The 12,274-nt window shown below is 53.8% G+C and overlaps 5 protein-coding genes across 5 annotated transcripts; 3 read left to right on the top strand and 2 right to left on the bottom strand.

Moving 5' to 3' along the window:
• Nucleotides 1-441: 441 nt before the first annotated feature.
• On the top strand, nucleotides 442-1,352 carry PHYSODRAFT_336019 (hypothetical protein; the record flags this gene model as incomplete). The annotated part of the gene is made up of 4 exons (XM_009533528.1): nucleotides 442-711; nucleotides 805-935; nucleotides 1,011-1,075; nucleotides 1,255-1,352. The coding sequence occupies 4 exons, from the start codon at nucleotides 442-444 to the stop codon at nucleotides 1,350-1,352; spliced, it is 564 nt and encodes a 187-aa protein (XP_009531823.1).
• A 1,400-nt stretch (nucleotides 1,353-2,752) lies between these two features.
• PHYSODRAFT_515267 (hypothetical protein) lies at nucleotides 2,753-3,326 on the bottom strand (the record flags this gene model as incomplete). The annotated part of the gene is made up of 2 exons (XM_009533527.1): nucleotides 2,753-2,857; nucleotides 2,895-3,326. The coding sequence occupies 2 exons, from the start codon at nucleotides 3,324-3,326 to the stop codon at nucleotides 2,753-2,755; spliced, it is 537 nt and encodes a 178-aa protein (XP_009531822.1).
• Nucleotides 3,327-7,841: 4,515 nt separating this feature from the next.
• On the top strand, nucleotides 7,842-9,304 carry PHYSODRAFT_361379 (papain-like cysteine protease C1; the record flags this gene model as incomplete). Its single annotated transcript, XM_009533526.1, has 2 exons — nucleotides 7,842-8,636; nucleotides 8,715-9,304. The coding sequence occupies 2 exons, from the start codon at nucleotides 7,842-7,844 to the stop codon at nucleotides 9,108-9,110; spliced, it is 1,191 nt and encodes a 396-aa protein (XP_009531821.1). The 3' UTR covers nucleotides 9,111-9,304.
• Nucleotides 9,305-9,894: 590 nt separating this feature from the next.
• On the top strand, nucleotides 9,895-11,145 carry PHYSODRAFT_352071 (hypothetical protein; the record flags this gene model as incomplete). Its single annotated transcript, XM_009533525.1, has 1 exon — nucleotides 9,895-11,145. The coding sequence occupies one exon, from the start codon at nucleotides 9,895-9,897 to the stop codon at nucleotides 11,143-11,145; it is 1,251 nt and encodes a 416-aa protein (XP_009531820.1).
• A 177-nt stretch (nucleotides 11,146-11,322) lies between these two features.
• PHYSODRAFT_516976 (hypothetical protein) lies at nucleotides 11,323-11,655 on the bottom strand (the record flags this gene model as incomplete). Its single annotated transcript, XM_009533524.1, has 1 exon — nucleotides 11,323-11,655. The coding sequence occupies one exon, from the start codon at nucleotides 11,653-11,655 to the stop codon at nucleotides 11,323-11,325; it is 333 nt and encodes a 110-aa protein (XP_009531819.1).
• Between the last annotated feature and the right edge of the window lie 619 nt (nucleotides 11,656-12,274).

The following is a 12,274-nucleotide window of genomic DNA, read 5'->3' as shown; positions in this document are numbered from 1 at the left end:
CTTACTCGTGTCTTATTACCACGCTGTTAGTCAGGTCAGACTGCAACACGCGTTCATTCTACAAAATCCTTGAACCAACCCAGAAGATCGTAGCACACCACTCAGTATGAGGGCACACAACGCAGTATGGATCTTCGCGGCAGCGGTGGGGAATCGATACGCGCGTTGGTATGCAAGCTTTCGTCAAACTTTACCTGAATTGGAGCGGCGTACGCGTGACACAACCTTCTTGTGTGGCCGTGGCGGTGATAAAATTCGGGACGCTTGGCGTGACATTGGGCCGGAGGAACGCGCACGTCTAATCCAAGCAACACCGGATTCCAGTTTCCCCAATGATACGTACGGCATCATGGACGACGTAAGGCTTACCCAGGACAACGAAAGAAGACGTCTGGCACAACATCGCCCAAGACCACTACGGCCAGAAAGACTACGGCCAAGATGGCCACCGCCAAAACGACTACGGCCAAGACGACTACGGCCAAGAAGACTGTGGTCACAACGTCTACTGCCACAACGACTACGGGCAAGATGACTACAGCCAAGACGAAGCGGCAACACGTTCAACCGACTTCCACGAACACTCCAAAACGTGTTCGATACAGCAGTCGAGTGACTGATGAGCCGATGCCAACCCAGCCTGTACAGCATGATACTCAGCTGCAAACACGATTCGCAGAGATGGAGCGCGCGCGTAACAACTACTACACAGTGCTGAGCAAAGAGCAGGATCTCTGAATCCACGCAGCTTACAATGGCGGGAGTATGGTCGGTATTATCGAAGCTGCTGTGGCCGGTGCGCAGAACGCGGTCGTCTTGGCCAGAATCAAGGACAAACCTAAGACAGTGGAGGACGCGTTTTCCGCCGTCGCACTTCGCTTGGACGATGTACTGGCGGTTCTAATGGGAACCGCTCAGTTCGAACCGGACCCTGAGTACGATCAACCCGATCCAAGGTTTGCTGCGGCGCGGATTAGACGCGCAAAACGACGATATGATGATACCAAAAGCGCCCTGTACAAGTTTTGTGTTGAGCGTGGAGCGGATGTACCTGGTGAGATCGTCATCGGGAATCGTACGAGTCGATTCTTTGGGAGAGTTTAAGTGCATCGAAACTTTTTGTGAGGAAGCGATTTAGGTTGTGGGTATCGTCGATTTCCACAGCGATAAAGCAAAGAATACATGTATTCAATCACCTAGAGGGTTTGACCTAGTCAGTGTTCTCTATTCTAATAGAATGTCTTGAACTGTCAGCGCTGGTGCTGCATGAGCAGGCCTTCCAACGGGCCCTGGGAGACCTTCAGAGCTGGGAGCTGAGGATGTACTGTTCGTCTGCTTCGTTTTTCGGCTAGACGCGTTTCCCTTCGACTTTTCTGGTTTGGATTGCTTACGCTTGGATCCGGAACGTTTTGCCTTGGCCTTTGCTACGATTCTGTTTTTCAACTTCGCCAGTGGGTCGCGTACACTACTGGTGATGTTAAATTTCCGGAGAACCGCTACAACATGCCAGCACATCAGCATTTTCGAGAAGTAGGGACAGGTGCATCGCTTGCGTGTGGTGTCAACTAGCCACCCATCGGAAGGCATTCCTATGCGATGCGAACGCCGTAGAGACCATGATGTGGCTTGCTCGAAAAGCCTTTTCCAATTCGTGACCGTGTCGTCGTCCTCCTGTCCATCTGAATCCAGTCTAGGTCGTAGTATGGCTGGGATATCGCTCGCCGACGAGCTATCGGACGAATCTGATGTTGGGTTGTCTTGCGTGGATGTCAATGATAGAAACAAAGCCAATTGGCTGCTCGGTCCTGTTGCCGCATCGGTACACGTGGAGGGAGCCGCATTGACTGTCTCCAGAAGAAATCCGTTTTCTTCATCAGCTTGTTGGTCTGTGTCGGCGCGTAGAATCTCGAGGACTCGTACTTGGTTCGCATCGCTTGTCCTGGTGATAACAACTCGAGAAGCTCCAAGCATAGCTGTCGCTGCCTTCACTAACTCAGATGTTGGTGTGGATGTATATTCTGCTGGCGCGGGCTTGACGGGACTCGTCGTTTCGATGAAGGTCCCGATTTTTTCGAGTAATCGACACATATGATGCTTACGGCGCTGCAGAAAATGCCTTAGTCTCCATTTAAGTTTTCGCAGGGATTGTTGGTTAATGCGTAGCCCTCAGGATTGTGGTACAGTTGCCATCGCCAATAGCGGTCTGTTAGCCACTGCTGCTCGAAGTAGTCCGCGAATTCAACGAGATGTGTCTGCTTGCGCCAATTAGCTATTTCTAGATCTCGTGTACGCTCGAACTCCAACAAGCTTTGCGTAAAATGCATGTCGACAATCGAGTTCATCACATTTCTCCTTTCATCAAAGGGCAGGTGCTGTGTGCGTTTACGTACATTGTACATAACGTGAAAATATCACGTCAGCTTCGTAGCATTTGCAAAACTGGGCACGTTCTCGAGAGCCAAGAATTGAGCATCCTCAGCATCGCTCATGGTTGCATCGATACGAAGTGTTGCTCCTCGAACATGCCGAACGACGTCAGCAAAACCGCGCAAGCACTCGGTGTATTCATGTTCCGTGCGCCGACTCACCACGAAAAAAGCACCAACTTGGTATGAACGCCCTCGGTCCGTGAAGCCGCAAGTTATCACTGGATAGCCCAAGTCGCTAACCTTAAACGTGGCATCCGCATGGAACTGCACAAAATCACCCGAGTGGCAGAACCGTAGGCAGCTATCGATAAGTGCGAGAGACGTCACCCCAATAATGAAAGGATCGTCGTCCTCGCCGGACCCCACATAAACAAAGCCATCCGTGTCCAACTTAGGTCCAAACAGAAAAGCGGAATCTGGCTGAAGTTCTGGATTGTAGCGGCGAGCGCGAGCCATTTCATGCACGGCCTTGATTGAATTTTTGGTGCCCTTCGAACGCCGGTGAACTTTCAGCGCATTTTGAATCTGGGAGAGCTCTGGCCATCCGCCTTTAGATGGCTTGATATTTGCTTGCTTCTTGAGATGTGCCAGAATAATACGTGGGGCGTTCCCAATCTCATCTTGTGCCGCGATAAATGCTTTCATCGGCTGTGTCACGACTGGCCGATGCTCCGCAGTACAGGGAAGAACACCACGGGCATGTGCCTGCTCGTTTACAGTTATCTGCCACCTGTCCTGAGCTGTGCAGTAGAACACCTTCCAGACCACGCCACATTTGCCAAACTCGCGACAAGTGCTGCTCAAGCACCGAAGACGTCTTTCTGTCATCGTATGTTCACCAGCACAAACACGGCAGTTGTCAAAGTCGACCTTGTGAAATATCGCCGAGCAGCACATCGACTCGTCACGGTAGTCATCGAATTCCCCCGTGGAATTGTGCACGGCTTGCTGATGCCAGCCAGCCATGGCCGCTCCTGAACGAAAACTTTTGTCTGCAGCCGCCCGTGTGGTAACTTGGCCAGCACAATTAAGCTGATATTTATATGCATCACAGTGGTTAGCGGTTATATTGGTGCCCCACAAATATAGTCTCTCCCTGTTGTCACTCCAACTGTATGGTGCAAACCCATATATATATTCACTCCCCATGTACGTATATTTGTGCCTACAAATCTGTATATTTTGACACCATCGTCAGCGCACACCTACTCCACCAGCAAGCTGCTTCTGCAGCCCGTGCTGGCGACGCTGCGCCACGACGCCATCTCCAGCACTACGACGCCGAGCATTCGCTAACAACGGCACACACACACACAGTATTAGAGACATTAACAAGATCGTAGCAAACGCAGCAGAGCAGACAGCACTTTCGTTTTCTTTTGCGACGCTTGACTCTGGCCACTGGTTTGTAGCGGTCACCCCTTCGCTCTCTCGGCTTCCATCCTAAGTATTTTCTCTTGATGTCTGCGACACGACACGGATAGAGTGCAGGAATAAATTACACGGTCAAGGTCGATGACTTTAGCATTATGCTAATTTCCGCCAATCAAGTTGCAGCCGCTAAACGCTGCAAAACGCTGCATAATGCCGCGTTTATCTATGGTGGCTCCATCGCCGTCCAGAGCTTCGTCGTTGCTTGTGTCGTCGTGTCGCCATCGTCTCCGGCAGTATTGGCACGACTGCGCTTCCGTTGGGGCCGACTCATGGCGCCCGATGCTTGGATCGTCGTCCACAGCTAAAGATAACTTTGTAGTGTCTTGCGACCCTTGTGCTTGCAGATAAATTGGATTCTGTATTGAATGCTGCCGCTGCGGCAAAGGCCGCACTGGTTTCTGTTAATTTCGCTGAGCAATAAGCTTCCTAGAGTATGCAGTATAGTGTAGTCAAATACAATCTGCCAGTTCCCAGATTCTCGCTAGAGTCCGTTTTGTAGCTGCTGTCGCATCCGTTGCGTGCGATATGCCTGCTGGCACGAGATGTAGCCATGGCGCCACTACACTATGTTAAAGCGCAGAGGGCACGTAACAGCGCAATCATCAAATGGGTGCCAAAACGATGCAGGATGCATCGTTTTGTGGAAACATCTTGATTTAAGTATGCGAACTGTTAAATAGAATTTGTATGGGCAACTAAAGGGTTAAAGTTTCCGTCATGCATTGTTATCACTAGCATTTTCACCAAGAGAAGGACCGACGAAACATCCAGATGGAATATGTATTTGGGCGTGCCTAGCAACAAGTAGAACTTAAAAGTTCATCCGTGGCGAACTTGCAACGGGGGTCATTTTTTTAGATTCGCGTCTTGATGATCAAGTTGATCGAATTTCACTCGAACAGGATTTTAGAATATGCTTACATCTTCACAGTCTTCTACGTAGCTTTGTGAGGAGAGCGTACTAACGACAATTTTTAGTTTTGAAAAAGTATTAATACAATTAACCATACCTTAGATACTTAGGTACTTAGGTAGTAAGGATAGGTACATATAGTCGCTTACTGCGGCAAGCACTAAAAAACGCTACAACTAGGGTAGACGCAACTAATAATACACCACAATTAACCTTTCTTACGAACTGCGACCCTCTCCCCCCCCCCCCGGGACCCACGGGCTTGACCCGGGGCCCGGGTAACCAGTCATGATCTCGCTTGTCCCGTAGGTACAAACTGGTGATGAACCGGTAGTTTTAAGGTTAATGTTGACCGACGAGAATGATGGCTGACGAGAAAGTCCGTTTTCATTTGAGAATCGCTCGCGCTTCCCGGGCAGATGCTGCGGCTGCGAAGCAGGCGCAGGAGATGTCCGTGGCCCGTACATTATCGAGCTACCTTTTGATTATTTGACCTGTACCTTCTTATGCAATATGTAACGAGCCCAATCGTGTTCAGGGCCTGAGCCTCAGGCTTGCTTTTCAATTAGGGGCTCCGTGTACCGCACAATCGACGAGTAAGCGCACCCGATGAAGTAACTTCCCCTATTCCAACCAATATTATCATGTATCTATCCCAGCCTTCGCGTAGCCCTAGTCTCGCGGTTTTTTTTTCATTACTCCTAACAATAAGGGCCGTTCCTAACCGGGATCGCGATCCCAAACTTGGTCTGTGATTGGTCAGTTTAGTCCCGCCTATTTCCGACTGTGTACCCCCTGCGACCCGAGTCTCGGATCGCGAGCCGAGCGGGATCGCCGGATCGCGCAGCGGCTTCGGCGCAGTGCTACCGCACCAAATATTCGTTGCTGCGTGAAAGGATGGTATCCTAGTAAACTAGAGCTCACGTGCTACGTGCAGCTCTTGTCGGTATGTTTTTTACGTTTCTCATCGGGTGCCCAAAGCTATCAAAAGAGATTTATAGTAAATCCTGCATTTTATTTATAGCATGTTGCTTTTGTTGCGATCTATGGCTGGTCGCGATCCCGTGGGGAACGGCCCTAAGGACGGAATTTATCATTGCCCCTAACAATAAGAGATCGGTCTTCTTATTGGTCAAAACTAACAACTGCCAGCCAACCAACTGTATCCGGGTTACATACGTATACAGAGTAACGTATCGAGTTATGGTAACACGGTAAGCTGTGATACGCTGCTTGCTCGACTGGTAGTAAATGAAGCCCACGACCAAATCTTCCTTTTCCGCATCATTTAGACTGATTGCAAGAGCCTGCAGCTATCGTTGGCGTTTTGTGAACTATTGTGTGGTGGCAGTTGGGTTCTGTCGTGTCCCTGTTCCCCGTCGCAGTTGAAGCAGTGCTGCAGCTCACTTAAGTTTTCTATTGTATACTCTAGCCTAGCGTAATGGAGGCTGCGCTGGGGCGCAGTTCTGGGTGGGCGAACGGTGTGTTTGGCAAGTCTTCTGCGCTCAAAGCAACACGTTTCAGCCGCCGTAAACGCTCCCCCAAATGGCACGAGACACCCTTCGGAGTTTTACAAATGGGCACGAAGTGTTTCGTAGAATTCAAGACCGACAAATTAAGCTCTTGATTGCCAAACTTTGTGTAGGAACCTCAATAGTGGGAGCATCGAATACAATCGACTCTGTGATGTTAACTCGGGAAAATTCTACTGTCGCAAGCTTATCCGCTAAACTAGCGTTCTCCGCCCTATCGGCGTAGTCAACAATCGTGTCTCAAGTGCAGGCGCACGGCGGATAGAGTGAGAGTCGCGTCATGGATACTCTTGAACAAGTCGGGGGACTCTGCAGCGCGCAGCTTGGTGTTGGCAGCAACGGAGGGAGAGCTGACACGACCTAGAACCAGAGGCAATTCAGGCAAGATTCCCGCATGTGGACACACTAGTGTCGCGATGTCTGCTTGAGTGGGCTAACACGCACGCAGATGCAACAGAGGCTCTAATAGATCAACACTTACTAGGGAATAGCGGGGAGGCAGCGGCCGAGGGTTAAACCATGGCAGTAGGATTGTTAGGACTCAGTCCTCATTAGGAGCAATTTTCCAAAATACCTCATCATCATCAGTCAACAATCACTGCGTGCGCATCGCTCAAAAAGGTTGCATTCGGTGATGATCGCGATGTCAAGTTGATATGCTCGGCCATGGACAATGTTTCTGTTGCATCCACCTTAGTACTAAGCGTCCATGCTTCATTTTCAGCTCCTCACCATTTGATAAAGCTACACACCGAGATTCGTAACGATAGATTGGTCTTCGTCCGGTGGAAAGTCCGCTACTGATGTGCTCATTGACATGTGCAATGATGCCGCGGCTCTAGTTGAGAGTGCTGAAGCCAGTCGTTGTAAAATAGCCCACGACAGCGATGATCCCCATTACGAATCTACATTGAAGAAATAAAATAATTAAGCGCTTGCTTAGAGTGATCAACCTCCTGGAATGGTGTTGCTGGGCTAGACCCCAGCAACGACTGCACGATTAGCTGCAACACCTCCGGCTATCACAGCTTACCGTGTTACCATAACTCGGTAGGTTACTCTGTATACGTAAGTAACCTGTATACAGTCGGTTGGCTGGCAGTTGTTAGTTTTGACCAATAAGAAGGCCGATCTCTTATTGTTAGGGGCAATGATAAATTCCGTCCTTATTGTTATTAATAGGAGTAATGATAAAAACCCTAGTCTCGCATTAGTTAAAAGCATTCAGAGCGTGGGGACAACAAGGACGATATTCCCTGATGTGAAGACGGTTAAATCGAGGGGGCAGAGAGAACGACAAGGACGGTATTCGCAGCGTCCTCCGATGTCTTCTCGATTCAATTTTGAGTATTATGAGTAAGGCTCACTTGACACCACCAAGTTGGTGTCAGGTGACCCGGGGACGGCCCCTCAAGTTGAAGCTTACGCCCGCATGTGCTCTGATTGGTCACATTTCAACCAATCCTCGCGTTTGTGTCCGTTGAAGAACCCCCTCGGATCGCATTAGCGAAAGTATCTGATCTCTAGCAAGCGATGAAGGCCCCCTACCTGCTGCTGCTCGCCGCGCTCTCCGCCGCGGCCGCGTCCTCGCCCCTCGCCCCCGACGCGGGCTCGTGCCACGGCTTCACCTCCAAGGACACGTGCGTGAAGAACCACTGCGCCTGGTGCGAGTGCGCCGCCGTGCCGTCGTCCTGCTACACGCCCGAGGAGGCGGACCAGCTGCCCCCCGCCATCTTTCAGTGCGAGAAGGGGGCGCTGCAGCAGACGCTGCCGTGGGACCTCACGAGCGTCCCGTCGACGTCTGCGGAGCTCCGCGGCCTGTTCGCCGCCTGGAAGAGCGCGCACGGCAAGAGCTACGACTCGCCCGCCCAGGACGAGCTGCGCCGCGGCATCTTCGAGGTCAACGCGCGCTCGGTGGCCGCGCACAACAGCAAGCAGAGCAAGAGCTTCACTATGGAGCTCAACCAGTTCGCGGACACGACGTGGGACGAGTTCCAGAGCTGGTACCTGGGCGCACCGCAGCAGTGCTCGGCCACGACGGAGGAGAGCGGCCTGGAGTACGGCGAGGTGCCGACGGAGAAGGACTGGCGCGCCGACGGGGCCGTGTCCCCCGTCAAGAACCAGGGCAAGTGCGGCTCGTGCTGGACCTTCTCGACCACGGGCTGCCTCGAGAGCCACCTGAAACTCAAGCACGGCCAGTTCAAGATCCTGTCGGAGCAGAACTTGCTGGACTGCGCGCAGGCCTTTGACAACCACGGCTGCAACGGCGGTCTGCCGTCGCACGCCTTCGAGTACGTCAAGTACAACGGAGGCTTGGACACGGAGGAGGTGAGAAGAATGGAGTGATGGTGTTGTTGGTGAAGTGTGAGTGGAGGGCTGACTTGGTTGTATGTTGCATTGGGACAGACGTACCCGTACGAGGCTAAGGAGGGCAAATGCAAGTTCAACACGTACCATGTTGGCGCGCAGGTGGAGCAGGTGGTGAACATCACGTCGCGGAACGAGAAGGAGCTGAAGGCTGCCGTGGGCTCCACTGGCCCGGTTAGCATTGCCTTCCAGGTGGTGTCGGACTTCCGCTTCTACAAGTCTGGCGTGTACGAGTCGACGGAGTGCCACTCGGGCGAGAAGGACGTGAACCACGCCGTGCTGGCTGTGGGTTACGGCGTGGAGGACGGCAAGAAACACTGGATCGTCAAGAACAGTTGGGGCGCCGAGTGGGGCATGGACGGCTTCTTCCAGATCGCGCGTGGCAGCAACATGTGCGGCCTGGCGGACTGCGCCTCGTACCCCGTGGTGGCGTAAAACTACCGACCAACCGATCGCGTGACGCTGAAACAAGAGAGCTGCTGCATGTATAACGGTTCGTCATCCCATCCACGTATCAGCCTGGCCAGGTTTCAAATGGCGTGTTCGGGCATCAAGTTGCCGCCGTCGGACAAGGTGGACCATTTTCCGGAGGAGAATAAGACGGAGCGAATGAAAGATCACCGGAATGTACATTGAAGTCCCACGTTGGCGCCGCCGGCGAACTGCGAGGGCGCCGACGGCGGCAGCAGTAACTTGATTCACGTCGGCGAAGCTCATGCAGTGCATGCATGGGTTTGAATCAAACTTTGATGGCATCATGTGTGTGGTCCGTAGCAGCCCAGAGGGATTCTACGTGAGGCCGGCGGGTGGGAATGAGGCGGGAGCGGCCGCAACTGGGCATGTCTCGCCGCTGATGCCTTGTCAAACTCGGCGTCCTGCATGCAGCACCGAAGCTTCCGCTGTTGCGATTGAATGGCGGCGGAGGCTAGCTCGTCATCGCGCAGAACTGTCCAGCCTGCAACAAGGACAGCGCAAGGACATTTGCGTCCAATTGGCCCCGAGCCACGCGCCACGTCAAGTTGTCCTCCGACTCGATCACAATACCCATCATCCGTCATAGGTATGCCGGTACGACAGTCCCACCAAACACCTTGCGCTCAGTATGCTGCCCCTCATCCGATCTTTTCTACGGATGAGTCGCTACCGATTCGGGCCACTCAGCCGGCCGCGGCCGCTCATAAAGGATTTCGCCGCATTCCTGCCGGCTCCAGTCGGTGATATGCCGCGCAACTACAACAGCATGGACGAGACGATGCCGCTCAAGGGCCCGCCGGCCGTGGACCGCAAGGCGTCGCGCCGCATCCCGCTGACCGAGAGCGCCAGACGCGCCCAACGGAAGCTGCAGCTGGCCTGCCTGTGCTCGCTGCTCTTCATGTGCGCCGAGATCGTGGGCGGCTTCCTGGCCGGCAGTCTGGCCATCATGACGGACGCCGCGCACCTGCTGTCGGACGTGGCCGGCTTCTGCATCTCGCTCTTCGCGATCTGGGTGAGCACGCTGCCGGCCTCCAAGCGCCTGAGCTTCGGCTTCCAGCGGGCCGAGGTCATCGGCGCCGTCACGAGCGTGCTGGTCATCTGGGTGCTCACGGGCGTGCTGGTCTACGCGGCCGTGGAGCGCTTCATGGAGTGCCTGCAGCCCAACCCGACGGAGCACGTCAACGGCAAGCTCATGTTCATCGTGGCCTGCATCGGCCTGGCCGTGAACGTGATTCTCATGCAGATCCTGGGCCACGGCCACTCGCACGGAGGAGACGGCGGCCACGGCCACTCGCACGGAAGCGGCAGCCACGGCCACGCGCATGGCGACAGCAGCAGCAGCGCCAGCTCCAGCGACGAGGAGGGCCATGGCCACGCGCACGGAGGCCACGGCCACTCGCACGGGGGTCATGGCCACTCCCACTCGGGTCACGGCCATTCCCACGGCGCGGACCTCGAGAAGGGCCAGAAGACGGACAAGGCCCAGGGAAAGAAGAAGCTCGAGAACTTGAACATCCAGGCCGCCTACATCCACGCGCTCGGCGACTTCATCCAGAGCGTGGGGGTGTGCATCGCCGGCGGCCTCATCTGGTACAAGCCCGAGTGGCAGATCGCCGACCCCATCGCCACCTTCATCTTCTCGGTGCTGGTGCTGGCCACGACCATCGGCATTGTGCGCGACAGCATCCACGTGCTCATGGAGGGGACCCCCGACGGCATCCACGCCGACGAGATCGAGCGCGGCCTGCAGAACTGCTCGTCGGTCGTGGCCATACACGACCTGCACATCTGGTCGCTGAGCGCCGGCCTGCCCTCACTCAGCGTGCACCTCGTGTCGGACGACGCCGAGACGGCGCTCCACGCGGCGCAGCGCTACCTCATGTCCAAGGGCATCACGCACACGACCATCCAGATCGAGAAGACGGCCACGCTGTACCCGCGCGACTGCACGTCCGACCTCAAGTGCGGCCAGGACTCCCCGCAAAATAGCGACTAGAAAAGCTGGGAGACGCTGAAGACTTTAAACAGGCTCCGAGCAAGGCTACAGTGAATAACGGGGAATAAAGTGCCTATGAATGCGTCACATGCACATGGATTACATTAAAAAAAGTTCTTGAAGCTTTGGCATGTGTGCAGGTGTTACCCAGTTACGGTCTATCGGGAGGAAGCTCCTCTACACAAGATCAACATGGCCAACGTAGACGGGAATGCTTGCCATCGCTTTAGCGGTCTGCAAAGCGCTCGGCCGGGATTCAACCACCTTATTCTTGTCAAGAAGAAGCACAATGGAGCACACTGGCAACTTCTTAGCCACGAACAGCTGCAAGAGGCTCCGAAGGATTTCGAAATTGGGCTCGTGTGCACTGCTACTTGTCAACCGCAGAAAGCAAAAGTGCTCTTTAACGTCGGGAAAAGTCCATTTGGCAACCGCGTCAACTGTTCCGCACAAACTGCTTGCCGGGATCCAATAGTCCGCCTCCGAAGAATCGGTGGCCCACCGCTCCATCACTGCTAAGCAGCCCTCAATCACGGTTGACTTTCAGTTGGCCAACCGAGACGACCATCTCTCATCGATTGAGCAACCCCGATGAGCTTTTCAAAGAAGCTGGGGGGCATCACAATTGCTAGACGCTGTAGCTCAAGCATCGAAGTAACGCTCGAGGTCCAACGCTCAGGATTGGTATAATGTTCCACATTACGAGTGTTGATCACACCCCGCATGCCAACGTAATCGAGCTGCCCGTCTGAAGTAGACCCAATTGATGAAACCATTGACTCACTGATAGTTACGCACACTTCCGCCCGACGCAAAATATTGACCGGGAACGTCGCTTTCGTCCGGGTAGCCAACCTTCCTGGCGAGATCTTCCAAGTCCTCTTATCTCCAGTATGGCAGCAAGCAGAGTGTTTGGTCTTCGCTCTTCGCGTCGAATTGCCCAGTAGTTGTCAGCAGTCGATAGCAATCTTGCCAGCCTCGATCGTTGATCCGCTCCTGATCCACCCCGTCGAGACAAAACCAGCAGTCGAGAAGATTCGCGCTCTTGTCGTGCCTGCCTTGAAACAGCGACGTGTAAATTCCACCCGTAATGCCCTCCCACTCGTAGTATTTGCCGACGAGGAACAAA

This window comes from Phytophthora sojae (assembly GCF_000149755.1).
Source record: "Phytophthora sojae unplaced genomic scaffold PHYSOscaffold_7, whole genome shotgun sequence".
Classification (NCBI taxonomy): Eukaryota; Oomycota; class Peronosporomycetes; order Peronosporales; family Peronosporaceae; genus Phytophthora; species Phytophthora sojae.
This window is presented reverse-complemented; position numbering and strand designations above follow the sequence as displayed.